The sequence below is a fragment of the Archocentrus centrarchus genome, chromosome 7 (genome assembly GCF_007364275.1).
Source record: "Archocentrus centrarchus isolate MPI-CPG fArcCen1 chromosome 7, fArcCen1, whole genome shotgun sequence".
Taxonomy (NCBI): domain Eukaryota; kingdom Metazoa; phylum Chordata; class Actinopteri; order Cichliformes; family Cichlidae; genus Archocentrus; species Archocentrus centrarchus.
The window spans coordinates 33,004,160-33,025,964 of record NC_044352.1 but is presented as its reverse complement, the minus strand read 5'-3'; the positions used below and the strand labels follow the sequence as shown (position 1 = coordinate 33,025,964).

Sequence of the window (21,805 nt, the reverse complement as noted above, 5' to 3'; positions counted from 1 at the left end):
ATGCCTATATTGTAGATATGTGTTTATGTGTGCATGCTTGATTGATAATGTAATGTGTCTTGGTTGAAATACTTAAGACAATGCTTAATGTTTAGCTATGAATCTTATGGATGATGGTGTCTATCAGTTTTGTCGTGACTGAAACAACTCAATAACTAGATGATGGTTTACAATGACAAATTGGCACAGTAATCTATGGTCCCCAGGTAATGTATCCTAAATAACCTCAGTTGTTCTTCCTGATAAGTGTAAACCAGTATGTCACCAAGAATTGATTGCATCACATGGTCATACAGCCTTGGTGTTAGATTTACCAAACTGGGTATTTTTTATTGATTATATAAAACAATGGTATAGCCTCCAATATAGATATATATAAGTACCTAAACTTGCATTTTTTCAGAATGGGATGACTTCCCTAGTAGCAGAAGGATGTTGGTTGCATTGAAATCTATGAGAAAACAACTCTTTGGCTTTCCTGGTCTAGGACCGTTCTGGAAGGTTTATGGCCATCCTCACTAGCTTCAAATCTTATAGAATACAACATGACACATGTCCATTTTGTAAATCACATTACAAGTAAAGACTGAGGATAAAGCATGGTTCCCCCTCCTCTATCTAGTGTCCTTCACTTTCTTAGTCAGGTCCTCCCCCGTTTGTGTCAGTTGGTTTAAAAAAAAACCTAGGTGAAGATGGTGAGCTCAGCTTGAGGCTTCACAGCATTAATGTCATCACGGTGACTCCATCTATACAAACTATCATACCCTTTAGTGATAAAATATTTGCCAAAACAAAGCTTCTTTTGGTCTCTTTGGTTGACAGGAGAAACAGTACCCCAGTCTTACTGTTCAGAGGTAGTCCAGTTATACACTCCTGATCAAAATTTTAAGACCAGTTAAAAAACTGCAAGAATTTGCATTTTGCACTGTTGGATTTTGAGAAGATTCTAAGTAGAGCTTCACAATGCTAAAAGAAGAAATCGGCGCAAGAGACAAAAACTTTTGAGCAGGGAATTTTTTGAAAACTGCATTTACACTCAAACATGATTTTTTCAGCTGATCAAAAGTTTAAGACCACAGCCTTTAAGAGCCAAAAGCTGTGCAAAAATTTGGATTCCATGTCATTTTCTGTCAAGTCTTTACACTGTCAAGACCTCCTGATGGCAAAAGCAAAAAAGCTCACAGACCTTGAACATGGTAGGATTGTTGAGCTGCATAAGCAAGGCCTCTCACAACATGCCATCGCTGCTGAGGTTGGACGCAGTGAGACAGTCAAGCGGTAGACCCAAAAAAGTTTCACCAGTGCTGAGCCGCAGGATCCAATTGGCTGTCCGTCAAGACACGGGACGATCCTCTACCCAAATTAAGGCCATTACTGGTTCTGACTGCAGCGCAATAACCATCAGACATGTTGCATCCCTCATGACTGAGGGCCCTCGTCTGTGTGGTAATGACTGGGTTTTTCAACAGGACAATGCTGCAGTTCACAATGCCCAGGAGAATAACATCACTCTTTTGGACCATCCTGCATGTTCCCCTGATCTAAATCCGATTGAGAACATTTGGGGATGGATGGCAAGGGAAGTTTGCAAAAAAGGACATCAGTTCCAGACAGTGGATGCCCTTCGTGAAGCCATCTTCAACACTTGGAGCAACGTTCCTACTAGGCTCCTGGAAACACTGGCATCAAGCATGCCTAAACGATTGTTTGAAGTGATCAACAAGAATCGTGGAGCTACTCATTACTGAGTCCTTTTTTTGACACTTTGATTTCTGTTTTGAGGGGGTTTTCTGGTTTTTTTGAGCTATGGTCTTAAACTGTGAACATGCTAATCTCAAAGTTTCAGAACGGGACTTCAGAAATCAGTGGATGACTTCGCAGTAGCTATGGCCACCTTTTATGCTATGTCTAAGATTAGGTTTTTGGTCCATGTGATCTTGAGGTTTTCATAAGATCCTTACATCCATGACACAAGTAACAGTATTAGTTCATTCTTTTTCTTTTTTTTTTTTTTTTTTGTAAGGATTTTTGTAGGGCTAGATTATGTACAGTGAACTGCACTGAAACAGGAAACAAGAAAGAAATACAGATGCACACATGCTTCCCCATGCAAATCTTTAGCTTGTTTAGTTAAACTCCAATATTCCCAGTAAATGCTGACAAAGGAGTAACAAGCACAGCAGGGGGGATTGTTTGTAACGTTTTCAAATCAAAATCCAAATGAAGAAACACCCTAAAGTTTGAATATATTTGCATTCTTATAATGGTGTGAAGCCACCAGAGGAAACATTTACCACCTGCTTGTAATTACATTCCAAAAAAACGAAGTTTTACACACAGCTATCTGTAAATCTCCAGTGACACTGAGTTAAATTAGCATAATAGCTTCTAAACCCTGGATAAGAATTAACGATTGAACACAGTAGAAGCCATGGAAACAGTCAGTGATAGAAACATCAACGTCAAAGTGTAGTTTTAGTAGATTTACAGCATAATTTTCAAATTTTTTAACCCTGCTCCTTGATATTTCTTCTGCATGCATCCAACATAAGAATAAGGCATCACCAGAATTAAACTCTTAGTTATTAGCCCTTTCACCTCCATTCTCTCTTGCCTAATATTTCAGTTTCCTTGCACTTCACTCCCAATTATCCACATTCACTCTTCCACATTTTTTGGCTGCTTTCCATAATTCCGCCTAACGCTGGAGTATGGTCTCACTCTGAAGCCGAGGGTTTGCTTTGCGACTTTACTTCTGCTTTTCTCCTTATCGGCTTTAATCAGTCATTGTTGTCTAGGAGGCAGGGGGGAGACTCAGAAGTCAGCCAGCCTGTTCATTAAAACCATTAACATTTTTCATTCATGATTATCCCTTTGATAAACAACAGCACTGCATTGCTGTGTGCATCTGTGTAAGTGTGTGGTGGGTGGAGAGTGAATACCTTTGGGAAGAAGTGATGCCAAAGCTGTTACAAGTACACTGATTAACCGAATATCTACACAGATTAACAAGTCAGACATCAGTACACGTTTCTGCTATACAGGCAGCTCCGCGGTAGCTACAGCAAGAAGTCAGCTGTTTCATGTCAAGCAGCACCTTCTTCTTTTTTTTCCTTTCATTTCACTTTCCCTCATTAATCTTTAGTTCTCACTTTATTCTCCCATTTTTATGCAGCAAAGGTAGCACAGGGGGAAGAAAATTATTTCCCTGGTTTGATTAAAGTTGGCACTAAAATGTAATTTTATTGAGAATTTGGAATTGTTTCTCAGTGGAACTTTTGAATGTTTTCATTATTCCTCTGTAAAAGTAAACATGTGCTACAAACTATTTTTTCATGCATTTGCAAAATTAAATAAATGGCATAGCATCACATTTGCTGCAAAATGCTTTTCAGCAGCCCCAAATCTGGATGACTGTTTTGTTTTGTTGCATCTCTAATTTTTCCTTGATGTACTACGTGTGCTTTTAATACATTGTCCTTTCTACATTCTTTTTACATCCTTTCTTTCTTCCCTATCGCTCACATTTCTTCTACTAATATTCCTCCAATCTTATCGCTTTTCCAATAATCAACACAGTGGTTGCTTTGGAAGAATATTTGCAGATAATGCATTGTGTGATATACTGCACAGAAACAGTTTGAGTGTTTTTGTGATATTTGTTAAGCTATTTAAAATGTTGTGTTTAAAATTACCCTGCCACTTAAAACATGACTCCGTTTATGCTTTATGTGGCTGCAACTTTTTCTATCTCAACTTTTTACCTTTGAATGCGTCACAGGGATGAGAAGGAAAAAGAGATGTGTTGAGGGTGTAAGCAGGCCATGGGATGTAATTACTGTTAATTGAAGATGTCGGAACACCGTTCCCATTTGACCACTTTAAGTAAGTAAAGTTTATTTGTAAAGTGATTTTCACAGAAAATATTTTCACATGAAAAACTGTAAAATCAAAATAATGATAAAACTAGGAATATTTGCAATAAAATTAAAAATTAAAGTAAAGCAATACAAAACTTATTTAAATACACAGAGCAAAATTAAGGAAAACAGATCATTAAAAACAGTAGCTATCAATAAAAAGCTCAAGAAAAGATTTTAACTGCTTTTTTAAAGGAGTCTACAGAGTCAGCTAAACAAAGTTAGAGTAGGAGACTATGGCTCTGAAAGGCTCTGTCTGCCCTAGTCCTCAGTCATGTGTGAGGAACAACAAACAGTCAAAGACAGCAAGCAGCAGTCTGTTTAATAAGAAGATGAGATAAATAATCTGAAACTTGTCAATCTAGTGCTCTGTATGTAGGTACAAGAATTTTTTTTTTTAGCAAAGGAGTTACAGCATTCTGAAAGTAGGAAGGGAGACAGCCTTGTCTCAGTTCATTAAAAGAATTAACTTGCTAGTTATTAAGCAGTAATTAAGACACTAATAGTATAACATAATTTTACTAACTAAAGCTTAAGCACAGATTTCTTGGATAGTTTGTACCACACATTATGCCATATATTTTGCCAGTGCAATAAAAATGCTTCTAAATGCACAAAGCAGCACAGTGGTTACACAGTGGTTACTGAACTTGGCCTCTTGACTGTGTCAAGAGGCCAAGTTCAGTAACCACAGTTAGTGGAGATGAAGGATAGCAGATGCCAGCTGGCTACAACTGCCTGTGTTGACACTCTTGTCAATCAAAGAAGTCACTCAGCTAAATGTGGGGACTTTTTGAGCCAGCTCCAAGTGGCCATTAGGGGAACTGCAGTTTCTGCCATTACTACATTGGCTTCCTTTTTCTGCTTGATGGAAACACAGCTCCCAAATGAGGTTCTATTAAAACCCTTTAACAATCCTAGGGCCCTGATACGGGCCCAAATACATGGGAAAATGAACCCCAGGAATGTTAAAGGGTTATTAAAGGAACACTTCCAAGCAACTGCTTTCAGTTTGTTTCTATTAATAAAATATAGTATATTTGTCAGAACACAGGGGTGTATTACAGTTAGTCTCATTAAGGATTATATATTTAAATGCATTTTTTATTGAGTGTAATTTCAGTTCATTTTGCATATACTAGCACTGGCAACAAGAAATGCTAATTTGAAGTTAATGTGACAGAAATGGTCAACCTTCAGTCACACTGAATCTTTCTCCTCATCCCTAAAGATTTTCTTAGCTGTGAAGTGAGTTTTTTTTTTTTTTTTTTTTTTTTTTATCTATAATGAAATCACAGCACTGACATCTGCTTGAGGCCAGTTGAAAATGAATCTGATAAAAGTTTGTGTTGAGGCGGGCCTGGTCGCCTTAATTTGTGTAACATTTCCAACATTGCAGCTCCACTTCAGCTGTAGCCCATCAGGATATATGGGGCCCACTCTGTGTCACAGAGCTGTCTAAAAAAGATGAATAATGCTCAAGTATCTCATCCAACCTTTTTTTAAAGCACCTGTCTTGGGGGGGGTCATCTCTGAATGTAGTGTGCCAAAGAAAGTCAAGGACTGGCTCTGCCATTTCACATGTTGAAGTGTGGGCAAAATACTGAAATATCAAATAAATAAATAATATCTGTCCCTGATGTGACATTGGTGTCTTATATTTATACTATAAATAATAATCATCATGGGGATGTCTCAGTGTGGTCTATTCTCAATTCATGGAACCACTACAATTTGCTTCTAATATAGTCTGTATCTTTATACAACTCACCTGGTGTCCTCTGACAAAACTTGTAATTGGCGACTTGTCCAAAGCCTGAAAAATAGAGTCCAGGAGGAATAGGAATCTCTCCGTAAACATCAGTTACAACATGCCAAGGGGTTATCATTGATCTTTGTCCGGTCACACAAAAACACTTTGCCTTTAAAGCCCTCAAGCCTGTACAACATTTTGCATATCCCCAGTTGTGTACCTTTCAGTGTCTCCCTGCTGGCCAAGATGTGAAAATCCAAAACAGGCCCTGACATAAAAGAGAGAAATGTCAAGTTTAATTTAGGTTTTATTTTCTTGGCTTTCATATTTTATCAAACATCTATGTAATGTAAACAATCAAAAATAATTCTAACTTTAAAAATGTTTAAACTGCCACAAATCTTGATACTAGAAATTCTTCAAAAATGAATGAACATAACTTCATTCTAATGTGCACTTTATGTTGTAATTTGAATGACAGTAAAGTCTGTCTATGTCTAAAATTATCTACTAAACAGCAATAAGTACTAATCCCTGTTATGTTTCTTTTATTAGCACTGCATAATTGTTGTGCTTTGTGGCAGCTCATTCAAACTCACCAGTACTCTGTACAGCAAATAGCCCCCACCAGTCCTGACACTGGTTTACAGACCAGAATATCATTTGCAGCCCCTGGTACAATTCCCTGTAATTTAATAATGATGCAGAAATAATTGACAAAAGTTGATAAAAACTGCCAACCCAACAGCATTAAGTATAACTGGAATCCTTGGAGAGTGCCAAGTCTTTATCCCAAGCAATTTTTGAGTTTGTGATTTTAAGCCCCATTATTACCATATTGTCTTTTTTGTTTTGTTTCGTTTTGTTTTTGGAACCAGAATGGCTGCTTGAGGGAGGTTGGTCAGAATGGGATCTGCCCCAAGGGTGGTTGAGAAAGACTGAGCTAAGATCCTGTGGGACTTCCAGATACAGATATGTCTGGTGATGGTTATTCAACCGGATATAGCAGTGATGGACAAGCAGAGGAAGAAAGACATAGTGACAGACACTGCAATACCAACAGTAACATCAAGAAGAAGGAAAACAAGAAGCTCAGGCTGAAAGAAGAGCTAGAAAAGATGTGGAAGATGAAGGTAACAGTGACGGGGAATGGCTATATTTATATATTATGAGATTAGCGTCTTCAAGTATTAGAGATGATCAGTTTTCAAAGTGTTCTAGGGGGACTGCTTCCACTACGATGGGCATGAAGCTGTGGTTTGCTCCGCAGATTTCAGAGCATTGTCCGTAGAAAATTCCAGGCTATGATGCAATAAATGCTGTTTGGTTTAGGCATCTGGGAACTGTGTCTATTTTTACTCGGAGGCTTGGGACTGCTCAGGAGTGAAGTACATCTTCAGCTGACACTAGGACCTGGATAGGGGAATCAACTGGGATTACTATTCGATGGTCGGCTTCTAGGAGACGAAATTGTCCGGGGGTCAGGTCCTGGGTCGGGATTATGTACGAGTCAAAGCCAAGGTCTTCATAATCAGTGTACTCGTAGCTTCAGTATCATTGGTGACCTATTGCTTTAATTGTGAGGTGAGGGTCATTGATCTTATCCATAAGGTAAAGCAGGGGTCTCAAACTCTAGGCCTCGAGGGCCGGTGTCCTGCAGGTTTTAGATGTGTCTCTGCTTCAACACACCTGAGTCAAATATAGAAGTCATTAGCAGGATTCTGGAGAACTTGACTGCATACTGAGGAAGTAATTCAGCCAGGGGAAGCTGCATCTTGAAATCCTAGTTGGGAGGGATGGGCCATTATAACAAGACACGTGGGGGTTTAACCCACAATTTTGCCTTGACAAGGCAATGTAATTTTCTATTTTACTAGAATCTTATGAAGAAAGTGACAGAGTGGTTATGTGGTTGGCTTGAAACCAATTTATGGAGGTTCGATTCCTTCCTTTCTCGTAGGTTATGATTAAGGAGCCTGACTATAGGGTTTTATTTCTTGGGTCAGGTTTGTTGTACAAATGCTGGTTCTTCAAAGGTGTGGTATGGGGGCGGGCAGCCGTGAAGTCACTCTGCATTTGTTGGTGTAAGTTCAACTGATAGGACATCCCGTTTGGCAGCAAAAGTTTCTCAAATAATAAATAAGAACATGATAACTGTCACAAGGAAAAATATTGAACCAGTGGAAGAGATTGTGTTTCAAAGAGTATAGGCGTCTGGGTAGTCTGAATATCGACGAGGTATACCTGCTAAGCCAAGGAAGTGTTGCGGGAAGAAAGTCAGGTTTACTCCTACAAATATTACTGCAAAGTGAATTTTAGTTCATGTGCTGTGGAGTGTGTAGCCTGAGAACAGGGGGAATCAGTGGACAAAGCCTGCAACAATTGCGAATACGGCGCCTATTGAGAGGACATAGTGGAAGTGGGCTACAACGTAGTATGTGTCGTGGAGTATAATGTCTAGGGACGAGTTGGCTAAGACAATGCCCTTTAGATCTCCTACTGTAAACAGGAAAATAAAGCCTAATGCTCATAGAAGGGGGGTTTCTCATTTAATTGAGCCGCCGTGAAGGGTGGCCAGTCAGCTAAAGACTTTTACCCCGGTGGGGATGGCGATGATCATTGTTGCGGAGGTAAAATAGGCTCGGGTGTCTACGTCCATCCCGACAGTAAATATGTGGTGGGCTCAGACAATAAAGCCTAAAGCCTTTTTTGTTGGCATAGTATGCGACAATATGGGAAATTATGCCAAATCCGGGGAGAATAAGAATATAGACCTCTGGGTGGCCAAAGAATCAGAATAGATGTTGATAAAGAATGGGGTCTCCGCCTCCTGCAGGGTCAAAAAAGGTTGTGTTTAGGTTTCGGTCCGTTAGAAGCATAGTAATGCCGGCGGCAAGGACTGAATAGAAGGAGAAAAACGGTGGTATCAATGAAGCCAGATGACACACATCAATTAGTCAAACTGCAGGAATGTCTTAAAGATATTAAGGCCTGGATGACCTCTAAATTCCTGCTTCTAAATTCAGATAAAACTGAAATTCTTGTTCTCGGCCCCACAAATCTTAGAAACATGGTGTCTAACCAGATACTTACTCTGGATGGCATTACTTTGGCCTCCAGTAACACTGTGAGAAATCTTGGAGTCATTTTTGACCAGGATTTGTCCTTCAATGCACATATTAAACAAATATGTAGGACCGCTTTTTTGCATTTGCGCAATATTTCTAAAATTAGAAACATCCTTTCTCAGAGTGATGCTGAAAAGCTAATTCATGCATTTATTACTTCTAGGGTGGACTATTGTAATTCATTATTATCAGGCTGTCCTAAAAGCTCCCTGAAAAGCCTTCAGCTGATCCAAAATGCTGCAGCTAGAGTACTGACAGGGACTAGAAAGAGAGAGCAGATTTCTCCCATATTGGCTTATCTTCATTGGCTCCCTGTTAAATCTAGAATAGAATATAAAATTCTTCTCCTCACATACAAGGTCTTGAATAATCAGGCCCCATCTTATCTCAAAGACTTCATAGTACCATATCACCCCAATAGAGCACTTTGCTCTCAGACTGCTGGCTTACTTGTGGTTCCTCGGATACTTAAGAGTAGAATGGGAGGCAGAGCCTTCAGCTTTCAGGCCCCTCTTCTGTGGAACCAGCTCCCAGCTTGGATTCGGGAGACAGACACCCTCTCTATTTTTAAGATTAGGCTTAAAACTTTGCTTTATGATCAAGCTTACAGTTAGAGCTGGATCAGGTGACCCTGAACCATCCCTTAGTTATGCTGCTATAGACCTAGTCTGCTGGGGGGTTCACATAATGCACTGTTTCTTCTCATTCACCCTATTTACTTGGTTTATACTCCACTCTGCATTTAATCATTAATTGATATTAATCTCTGGCTCTCTTCCACAGCATGTCTTTCTCTCCCCTCAGCCCAACCGGTCGCGGCAGATGACCCCCCCTCCCTGAGCCTGGTTCTGCTGGAGGTTTCTTCCTGTTAAAAGGGAGTTTTTCCTTTCCACTGTCGCCAAGTGCTGCTCATAGGGGGTCGTTTTGACTGTTGGGTTTTCTCTGTATTATTGTAGGGTCTTTACGCACAATACAAAGCGCCTTGAGGCGACAGTTTGCTGTGATTTGGCGCTATATAAATAAAATTGAATTGAATTGAATTGGTAATTAAAAGTGCTCAAATGAATAGTAGCGTTTAATATTAGGAGATAGCTGGGTGTTTCATGTTAATAATTGTAGTGATAAAGTTGATTGCCCCAAGAATAGATGAAGCCCCGGCTAAGTGGAGGAAAAGATGGTTATGTTGACTGAGGGGCCAGCATGTGCTAGGTTGCCTGCTAATGGTGGATAAACAGTTCACCCTGTGCTGGCACCAGCCTCAACTCCTGAGGAAGCGAGGAGGAGAAGGAATGAGGGGGGAAAATTAAGAAGCTTATATTGTTTATTCGTGGGAAGGCCATGTCTGAGCCACCAATCACGAGTGGAGTTAGCCAGTTACCGAAGCCCCCAATTATGATGGGCATGACTATATGTGGATGTTATTAGGTGGGCGGCTGCTGCTCCTGTCAGGGGCCATGGGCTGGGATCTACTATATGATATGCGTGTGTTTGATGGGTCATTAGACGTTTTCTTGAAGATAGAGGCTTAAAAGGAGCACAAATACGTAGGCTTGAATTATGGCGACGGCCACCTCTAATAGTGTTAGTAGGAAAAGAAGAATGGTTGTCAGTAGCGCGATAGTTGGCATTAATGGGAGAAGGACGGATGCAGTAGTGGCAATTAGTTGAATTAGGAGATGGCCGGCTGTTAAGTTTGCTGTCAATCAAACACCTAGGGCTAAAGGTCAAATAAATAGGCTAATTGTTTTGATAATGATTAGGACGGGGATGAAGAGGGTGTCGGTTCCTTCTGGAAGAAGGTGTCCTAGTGCATGGGTGGGTTGATTTTGCATACCAATAATTGCTGTGGCTAATCATAGGGCAGGGGTCGGCAACCGGTAATCCGGAATGAGCCATTTGAACCCGGTTTCCACAGAAAACAAAACAGTGAGAGCCGCAAATACTAGCGGAAGCCGGCAGCCGCTACCGGCCGCTACCACGAGTGATGCATATATTGAGAAATGAAAATAAATAAATAGATAAATAAAATGATTTTATTTTAATATTTCAAGATCACAATAATGTTCCAATTTAAAACTACAACAAAAACCAAACTGACAAAAATAAAATGCACTTCAGTTGGATACTTACAATTTACTTCTGCGAGCCGTACAGAGCGGCAGATTAAGCCTGGATGAGCTGCATGCTGCTCTGGAGCCGCGGGTTGCCGCCCCCGTCATAGGGGAATGGCAAATGCTATGTTAAGTGAGAGTTGTGTTGTAGGTGTGAAAGTGTAGGGTAATAGGTCTAGTATGTTTAGTGTAATAAGAAATAGTATTAGAGAGGTAAGTAGGGATGCCCACTTGTGGCCACCTAGGCATAGCGGTTGAAAGATATGTTGGGTAAAATGTTGAGACAAAGAATAAATGCAGAATAAATGCACTATGAAGATTATTGATCAAGACACACTGGGTAGTGATGATGATGATAACACAATCTTTTTTTTTGTAAATCAAATATACAAATGATATCTTCAGAAGTGCGCCTGACATTGATCTTTGTGTCCCTTCTAATGTCCAGTGTTTACAGCCTTCTCTGTTTCTGAACAGATAAATGCATTCCTGTCCTTTGTCGTACCCATGGTGGCCATATCTGTGCTGAACGGGGTCATAGCCAATCAGCTGTTGCGGATGTTTCGCGAGGCCGAGCAAGACAACCGTGTCTGCATGATCGGAGGAAATCCCACTGTGCTGAATGCCACTGTGGAGTCCAACCGTGCTCAGTCACTACGCCACGGAGTTCTTGTTCTCCGTAAGTAAACACTCCAACACTTCATGCACACAACATAGAACTGGTTTCATAAGGCAACCAGTGTAACGACCTTTGTTTCATTTTGTCAAGTTTTCTGAGCTGCTTTAGTGATTTGACACCCTCAAAATGATCATATGTTTCATGTACAGCATATGTGTGAAACCTTCTGTTCCTGAGGTCAAAGTCTGGTAAAAAAAATAAATAAATAAAATATTAGTGTCGCAAAAGAAACTAGGTCTCATTTTCCAACCTTCTACTATACAATGTTGGTGAGTCCATGCATACTGTAGCCTCAGTTCTTAGCTGACAGGAGTGGCACCTGGTGTGGTCTTCTGTCCATCAAGGGTTTACATGTGTTTGTTTACAAGTGTGTTCTTCTGCACACCTTTGTTGTAACAAATGGTTGTTGGAGTTTCTGTTGCTTTCCTGTCAGCTCAAAGCAGCCGGGTCATTTTCCTCTGACTTCTGGCATCTACAAGACATTTTAACCCAGAGAACTCCCACTCATGAGATATTTTCTCTTTTTCTGATCATTTTCTTTATATCCTAGAGATGGCTGTGTAAGAAAATCCCAGATCAGCAATATCTGAAATGTGCAGACCAACACATCTGGCACCAGCATCCATGCTATTTTCAAAGTCACTTAAATCACATTTTTGCCCCATTCTGATGCTCAGTACATGAGATGATCTGAGCTAACATTAAATATAACATAAAAACATGATTTCATTGTTGTCAGCTATGACTTCATATAAAAAAATAGTTCAGTTCTATTTATTGAAGTACAACATATGTGACAACTCAAGCACAACTGTTCTTCATGAGACATTAACATACACAGTAGCTCCATCTTACTGTAAATGACATGCTGCAGTGACACGTTTCAGTTATGGTAGTGTCGAACTTGAACACATACATCTGTTACAGTGATGTAAGCATTCATTTAAAGTACGGTCACTATAACAGAATCTGTCATAGCATGAGTATAAAAAGTAACAGCCAGAAAAACCACAGCGTCTCTGAAAATTATTGTTTTTGTATTAAAAATCAAGAAAAAAACAAGATTGTAAATTTGCCTTGCAGTGATCAACTATTCGTGTTAATTAAAAAATCTTAACAAATAATAAATAATAAATAAAAAAGTCAATTGATAAATATGGAAATAAAACATTAATAAATGCAAAATAAAAGATTGACTTTCAATGAAGACTAGATGATATTCATAAAGTAGCAAAATTCACAATGCAGCCATATTCATAACATACATGTAACAATAAAATTAGTGATACATTTGAATTATTATCCAAAATTTACAATGAGCAATGTATAGAGACAGACTTTAATAGGGGATTCTATATGACCATCAGGCTATGGTCAAAAACCTGATTTGTCATTAGGAAATACAAACAGTTCAGGAGATTTGGTTTTATATCCTTTTTTAGTCCTTTGCTGAGAGCTATTGATGTTTCTATATGTACATATGAAGTGAATTGAATTGAATTTTGAAAATGCATATCATCCTTTTAATTTTGTTGCCCAAATTAAATAAGCAAAATTAAGAATACAAACTTTGAGTAAATAAATAACATCAGGTTCAACAAATGAGAAACCAGATATAAGCAACTGCTAGTCATATAATACATGTTATATTCCCTGATATAAAATTGCAAATTATCAGAATTCATTGGACCATATTTTGCCGAGGTCTGACTAAGTGGTGTTCTTTTTTCTTCTCGTCTCTTTCATAGCTAATGTTCAGCTTGAAAATGCAGTGACACAGATTTACTTATATATAAAGGTCATCACCATGGAGACCAAAAGCTTTTGAATAAGTCAGAAATGGTCACTAGTTTTATCATCAAGCTTTGAGTTTTAGATGCTGGTGTGGACAGACTCCAGGAGGTTATTAACAGCCTGTTAAGCTGTCCTTTTGTGCTTGGGTACACGCCATCACCCACCAGGAGAGGTAGACAACACACTAAGCTCTCATTACACACAAGCATGTGCACTTTATCTATATCCACACCTGCATTAACTCAGCAGCTTCATCAATCTGTCACTGATCCGCATGTCACTCACTCCCGCTGTTCCAATGCTCCAAACCAGACATATGATCAGACTTACTGTTATCAAATGTGGATAAATTATGAGCTGCGAATGGTCGTCATCAGAAACCCAAAGAAACAAACACATAATTCCACATGCTGATTTAATGTTTGAGAAGTCTTTTTTTTTTTTCATAAACTGCATAATGCCATGGGGTGACTGATGTTGTCATTTGGTGCTATATAAATAAAACTGAATTGAGTAGAAGAGTTCAGGTGCTGAACTGGCCTAACTGTAATCCACAACTTTCACCAACTGAAAGCTCATGAAAATATGACCCAGGACTGTTGAGCAGCTGGAATTCTATAGCAGACAAGAATGGAACAACATTCCTCTCCCAGAGGTCCAGCCGCTGGCCTCCTCAGTTCCCAAATATTTAAAGATTTCTGTTAAAAGAGAAGGGGATGCTACACAGTGGTAAACATGACCCTGTCCTAAATTTATGTTGATGCCATCAAATTTAAAAAATGGCTGCCTTCAAATTCAATTTAGTCAATAAAATATGGGTTTATGAGATTTGAAAATTATTGCCTTCTGTTTTTAGTTACATTTTACACAAAAAACATTCTAACTTTTGTCGGAATTGGGGTTGTACAACTATTATAATTAAACAAATGTATTTGTTTTTGTTTCCTACCTGGAAATACCTGGAGTGATATTCCTGCCTGGAATATCAAGACACTAATAACTATTACCCAACTGTTCTACTTCTAACATAAGGAGAACCAGCCTCTGGTCTTCTCTGGACAACCTCAGATGAACAACACATAACACATTACACCATGTCATTGTTTATAAAGCAAAAACTCAGGCAAAAGGCAGAATCAGTATGTGAAAACTTAAGTACACCTTACTGCTTCCACGGGAATTTAGAGGCTAAGTAGCAGCCAGGTGCTGCTAATCAAGTGCATTTGTGTGAGCAACTTTATAAAAGTTTGATGTTCTGGAGCATTCAGGTGTGTGTTATTACAATGCAATGGAAGAAAGACATTAGCAGTGATGTTAGAGAAGCTAGTGCTGCTGCCCATCAATCTGGGAAGGGTTACAAGGTCATTTCTAAGCAACTTGAAGTCCATCATTCCGTAAGAAGGATCATTCACACGTGAATCTTCCCAGGAATGGATGTCCCAAAAAATTCACACCAAGATCAGACATGCAGTACCCCAGGAAGTTGCAAAAACATAAAATAAAATAAACCGCCCCCTCCCAAAATAATTAAATTAAATTAAATTAAAAATTTTGATTTCAGAAATTAAAAGGAAGAACACAAGACACAAGCAGCAGCTTCACTCACACATTTTCTGTTGAGGTTTAACTTCAGGGCCTGATTCACATGATACCTGGAATATTTGATATTGGCAAAAACCCTGGAACATGTTTCCATGTGTTTGAGAGTCCCTGGGATCCACTGCTTAATGAAATGGCACATGATCAGCTCTCACAAATCTTTGCTTGACATCTCTGGCATTTTGTGAGAAAATTTACAGCATAATAAAATACATAATATATAATAATTCTATAATAATTTCATTTCCATTCTTCTGACCCGTGTCATCATATCACAGATTGACTTTCAAGCTTAACTGAAGCAGAATAACATTTTGTAGTATCCAGATGGGTCCCATTTTATTCCCAATTACAGCATTAGTTGCTGTGATCTGTCTTGATATACTTGGAGTAATGTCGTACTTTACAGACAGTCCAATTGGCTGGATAATGTCAGGCAAATTAAATACGGAAAAATAAATTTTTAATAATTTCTCATACTGCTCTGACTGCAAGTGCCATCATTATCACTCAGACAGGCAAATCTTAGTTGTAATCTTCTTCACACAGAATGCACTCATCAGTTATGAAAACAGACCAGTCCCTCCCTTCCTCTCCTTTACTTAATTAAAACTACTCTCCAAATGTGTGTGAGCCATAATTGAATGGGTCCCAATTCTCAACCCAGTCAAAACAATGGCCTGTCTTTGTTCCATCATTGGCAATTCAAAAATAGCTTTTATTACATACTACAAAAACCACAGATGTAACCACGCTTAATTAAATCTGCCCACAGTGAACAGGATTTTGTGACTGATTTTTCTTCCTGCATCACCCAGAAGATTTCAGTTGCTTTTCCAGCATTGCCAGTGATTCTTTCTTTTTCTTTTTTTTTAGATTTGGCACTTTTAATATTGTCTCTATGCTTACATTGTGTAGAACTCATAAAAATTTGGTCATTTTTGCTATTGGTGGTCAGAGATTTGTGAGGTACTTGAATTTCAAAAAGAACCACAGCTAGATTAATGGGTGTCTTCTTTTTCTTCAAGTTTAGTTTGTTGGAACAGCTCTAATTTATTTTTTTAATTTTTGCATTTATATATTTTTAAATACAGCTTTCAAATTTGAAACTTTTACAGTTAAGGGTCCTTCCTGTAAGTCTTATCCTAATTCAGGACAAACAGCCATATAGAGTGAGTGTTTCCCCAACATGTTTTATTTCAGTGTGACAGTCTGTACTGCATTTTTCAGCTATTTATGGTCACACTGGATTCTCTATGTTCTGTCTCCCATCAGATATCCCTCTGTCTGTGTGCACAGTAGCAGAGGAAGAAGACAACTTATTCAAGTTGATTAAAGTTTCCCAGAAAGTGATAATTTGTTGAAAAAAGATGAACAGATGTGAACCAAATCTAAACATCTGTAAGTCTGATGGTCTGATGGCAAGGAAGTTAGTTCTGGCTAGAGCCTTACAAGGAAGGCTGTATCTCTCACTTCATCTCAAAGGCACCGATGGAAAAATGCTCACAGTAGGAAAGAGACATATATTCTTCTGCGCAGAAGAAAAACAATAAAAATGTATCAATTTAATTAAATTATTAAAAATAAAATAAAATAACACCCAACAACAGTGAAAATCCCAAAGAAGTGAACTGAGGGCAAACACTACAGGTCATATTCTCTGGCGTACAGTAACAGGTTGTTGGAGGATTTGCTAGTAAGACTGATCAGCTCTAACTTACAGGACACAAAGGATGTAGAAATGATATACATACACTCATGAAAGCCATATGAACGGACAGAAACTTCAAACCATCTGCACGTTTTCTAGACCGAGTCAAGTCCAATACGGGGAAGTGAAGATGAAAATTAGATGAGACAGAATTTTAAACAGACCAAAAAAACGAATTGTTTTACAGCATGTGTTTTTCCTATCATTATTTTTTTCTGTTTACCAGCACACCTACCTCTGTTAATATGTACAATTTACCATTCAAAAAATTCACTCAAGATAATTTAGGATGTGTTAAATTTTATTGCCCCTCACACTGAGTTTTCTCAATTTTTTAAACCAATATTTTTGATAAAGAAAATCACAATAAGGTAATGGTAATAAGGCAATGGTTTCAGAATAACTGAACACACAGAGTGACAAATACTGATGGGCAGAGACCTGAAGGCTAAGCAGTCAATCTGCTGGAGACTCCAGAGAAAAGAGATCTGCCCCGGACTTACTGATGGACTCCATTGGTGTAACGCAAACACACAGAAACAAACATGTTTGTGTGTCCATGATAGCAGGACATTACATCAATTTACATTAATTTTTCCTAGACATATTTTTAACATAACCATAACTAATGTCACCGCAATGTCACAGTGAATTAAGTGTCAAGTGATTTAAGTCCCACACAGCATGAGCAATACCTGATTTCTCCCCTCCAGACAATACACACAAATACACACTGTTTTTACTTCCTCAGTGTGTTTACGTATTTAAGCCATCATCTACATTCTGTCTGCTGATCTTTAATATGTCAAGGTTGTGGACAGACAGGAAATTGCCCTGTTGAGATTTGTCTCAGTAAACAGTGCATGTTATTACTTCCTCTGAGGAACTGAAAAAAAAAATCTGTGTTAAGTGCTGCTGGTGTTATGAGACAAGTATTTCTTGACTGGACCCAAAAAGATGCCTTTGGCATGTCCACCACCTAGACAGAATTTCATGCCCAGAGCTACAAGAGAGTAAATGTATGTTTGAACCTGTAATAAGGGCTCCTGACAGGCATACAAATCAGCACTTGAATATTTATTGGGTCTCTGTTGTGTGGCCTGCCTATCGTGCAGTGATAAGAAATAATAGGAAATAATAAAAGAGTGCTGGAGAGGTTCTTTAACTAGATGTGTTCATTTGCATTCTGGGTATGACAGCAGGGTTCTTTAAGAAGCTGCTAGGAAACCAGCAGCCACAAATGACAGCAGTGGCTGTTACCACCAACAACTACCTCCAATTATTCAATCACACAGGGACTGTGAGGTAATAGATGCTCATTAAACTCAGGGAGATATTAATATACATAAACTTTGCTGCATGACACAAAAGGTGGAAAGGAAGATTAAATGCATCACTACTTATTTCTCCATTCTTACAGGTCATTCCACAACAATGACGAGTGAGTAAAAGATAAATTTGTCTTGAAGAGTGAGTTCAGGCAGATTTCAAGCTGTGTTACTCCAGTCTGTTCTCAGAACTTTTATTTATTACCCTGTTTTTTTTATGTTCTTTAGAAATTTTTGCTCACCATTTTATCATCATTTGATAATGTCTCTGATTGGCGTAGGTGGCACTCATCAGGATAATTTTCTGAGCCATATGAGCTGTGAATTGCCCCCTATAGATTGGTTGGATGCTGCCACCCCATTCATGTGAATGTGCCGGGGAAAACCTGGGTTAACTTAGTAAGTTGGTAACCAGCTTCACATGACAGCTTATCCTGATCAGTATTGTTAGGATAGCTGAATCCAGATAATGGAAAGATACCATGGGTACCCTGAACTCGCTTTGTAGTATAGGAACCAGATACTAATTTGGCATCAGTTGAGTCCTCAAATTATGCCCATTCTTCTATTTCAAGCTGACATTGCCAAGTTCAGTTGTAATGAAACTGTATTGACAGAAAAAGCAAGTACAAAAGAGCTCAAGTTGAAAAGACTCTAAAACCCTTTGTAGTACAGTTACAGCTGCACTTCTTTGATGCAGTTTATTGCCTTGCCATCCAGTTAGAAAAGAGAGGAGATCCAAATAAATTGTATTTAAAAAAAAACACAGCTGATTGGTACAAATCAATGATTCAATCATTCAGCTCCATCTGCTCATTCTGCTCCCAAACAGCTGCTATTTTTAAATCAGTCTGCTTTTCTTTATAATGGTTTTCTTTTGTGCTACTTCTTGTGTGTTCATAGATTTTTGTATAAAGTAAGATCTGTTTAAATTTTATTCATGTGGGCATCTGATATACAATACCAGTTAAAAATTTGGACACACTCACCCATTCCATATGAATGGGTGAGTGTGTCCAAACCTTTGACTGATACTGTATCATCAAAGAAACCTTGACCCAAAATGAGATTTAGACTAGGACTCGATGCTGTTCAGCCTAATCAAGTTCTTTTACTGCCACTGTTTAGGCATAAAAACATTATTATTTTAGTTCTTATGACTATAATAAACTTTGAGCCTGTTTTTTTAATTTTTTTTAATGTCTACTTGAAAAACATCCCAAATGCCAAAATTCAGTAACAGCTCTACAACTGACCAAAATGATCAACCTTCACACATTTAATTTTTCATTAATATTTCATCCCTGAGTTGCACCTGTGTCTTACACTTTTTATCCAAAAACTTACAGATTCACTGCTCTTTACAGTAAAAGTATAAACATTCATTCATTCATTACATGCCAGGCATAGAGTAATCTATTCTTTAGGTAGAATACCTAGCTATACCTGACATGCAATGCAAGTACATTTATCTTTAAACTTTCAATGTCAGCGAGGTGGAAAGGGCCTCTCTGACCTCACTGACAGCCAAGACTTAAGAGGTTGTCAAAGCAGTGTTTCCATATGGTCACACAGTGGTTCCTAATATGCTATAGCCAAAGAATAGCCTTGTGTGGAGGTGATGAGTTCTGTGAGTGTTTATATGCTCTGTTGGATGGAATAATAATTCTGATCTTGCATGGCAGATGCTGTGCATTGCACTGTTTTTGTGTCTCTAATTTGCTGTGCTCAAGTTTTTATCAACAAGCTTTTGAATCATTCTCTCAGTCTCTGGAGTCTCCTTGCTATGTATTTATTTCATCAATCTTTTTACAAGAATTTAATAATACTTAACGTTACTGCTTATTTTGTTTTGGATTCACAGATGAGGTCACCAAAAGCACATTTAAACACTTTTAAAGTTTACAGTTTCTGTCTTCTTGATTTTTTAGATAAATTTGTTGAGTATTTATTTCACATTCAATTCCAACATGAAATATTACAGATCCACTGGTTTCTGGAATCTGTTTTTTTTTTTTTTGGAGAAAGAAGGTAATGAGAAGATGAAGTTATCACCTAAGATCAGCTCAAGTACTGTCTTTGAGTATGGCACTGAATAGCAATTTCGGAAGCTCCATAATAACAGATAGACTGGTGCTGCTGCAGGGACTTGTTGAATCTGCAGGAGGAAGGGGTAAATTGATCAAATAAATGAAGTTCAGAATACGGCTAGTAGTGTTTGTGTCTCAGTCTGTCTGTGGGTTTGTGAAAGTCAAGAGCATTTATGATCCTGATCAATTACTGTCTTCTAGGATAAGGTCTCCTTTGGATGAGGACTCTCTTTTTGAGTCATAAAGTGTGTATGTCATTGGTGTGGCCCTCCACAACAGTCCCATTTTCCCATTAGAGAAAGATTAGATTAGATTAAACTTTATTAATCCCTTTGGGAGGGCTCCCTCGGGGAAATTAAAGAAATGCTGCTAGTAGTGTTTGTGCATGTGACCCCTTGGGAACATTTATTTCCCACCCCTACCTTACAGGCAACTGGCCAGGCTGTTGTACATCCATGGTACAATAAGGCACTTTATTTCCTTACAGTGTATGGGTCCTTTTTAGATCAGGTCCAAATCATGGACTCAGAAAGATTCCTACTGTCTGCTCTGGGAAAAAAGTAAAACCAATCTTTTTTTACTCAGATGAACTAATAAAAAAAATGTCATCTAAATATTTTGCAGGGAACTTTTAAATGTTATTTTATTACCAAGTAATGCATCTGGTTGTTGCCTGGTTGTGGACAGAGACACTGGGTTCTGTTTCTGTCCATGTGTTTTTTAACTTGACATCCACAAAAATGTTTGCAGGACGTTTATCCACACTGTCACAATACTGGTCCCATGATCTTTAAATCAAACAAAGTCACTTTTTTCTCTGTTCTGATGTCTTTGATATAAATCAGCAATCAAAGTATTTATTTAAACCTGATGCCTAATTACTTTCTTAACATGTCCTACACATTATGCGAATAAACATTTTCCATTCATGACTCAATTTTCAGTTTTTCTCTGTGTTTTCTGCTTGCCTAGTTATTGGCTTCTGATGCTTCCCCTCTTCCTTGTGTTCAGGAGCCGTGGTCATAGCCTTTGTGGTCTGCTGGCTGCCCTATCACGCTCGCCGCCTCATGTTTTGCTACGTCTCTGACTGGTCAGAGTGAGTAACAATCCCTCTCAGTCTTTCATGCGAGTGGACATTCAGCAGTTTGTTTGCTCACTTAACCCATGCAGAAACATACAGATGCTGCATGTAATCTACAGGCACACGTACAGTACACACAAGCACAATTGTTCAAACACACACATATTAATATTGACTTAGGGTTTCATAACAGGACAATCAGTTAAGAAAGCCTAACAATAAGGAGCAACACAGATGCATCATCCTGATTAGACTGCCTTCATTAACATCTCAACTTCTCATTCCTACTTTTTCCCTCTTTTTCTCCCTTCTCCCTCTTCTAATGATTAATCTTTCCAAACTGTATATTGCTTCGCTAATCAAATCAAACAAACACGATTTCAGTAACTGAATGTTCCTATTTAAAAAGTCTCTTTCTTCTGCTCCATATGAATAATGGATAAGCAGCTTGTAAATGTGGCAGCTGAAAAATCATATATCCTGAGTAATGAAACACACTGCCTGTTCAATCAAGCACAGTAACCGCATGGTTTCTGTGGCTCGTGCCACATTAGAGCAACACAAGCTGAAGAGCATGTTTGCTTGATGCAAAAAATACACTTTAGAAAAAG

General features: G+C 38.5%; 1 protein-coding gene across 1 annotated transcript in view; it reads left to right on the top strand.

Moving 5' to 3' along the window:
- Positions 1-21,805, top strand: part of ntsr1 (neurotensin receptor 1 (high affinity)) — a 64,483-nt gene that overhangs the window by 30,879 nt on the left and 11,799 nt on the right. Inside the window, exons 2-3 of the mRNA XM_030733777.1 lie at positions 11,390-11,591; positions 21,125-21,209. Of these exons, the coding sequence (XP_030589637.1) occupies positions 11,390-11,591; positions 21,125-21,209 (287 nt within the window). The remainder of the gene's footprint in view (positions 1-11,389; positions 11,592-21,124; positions 21,210-21,805) is intronic.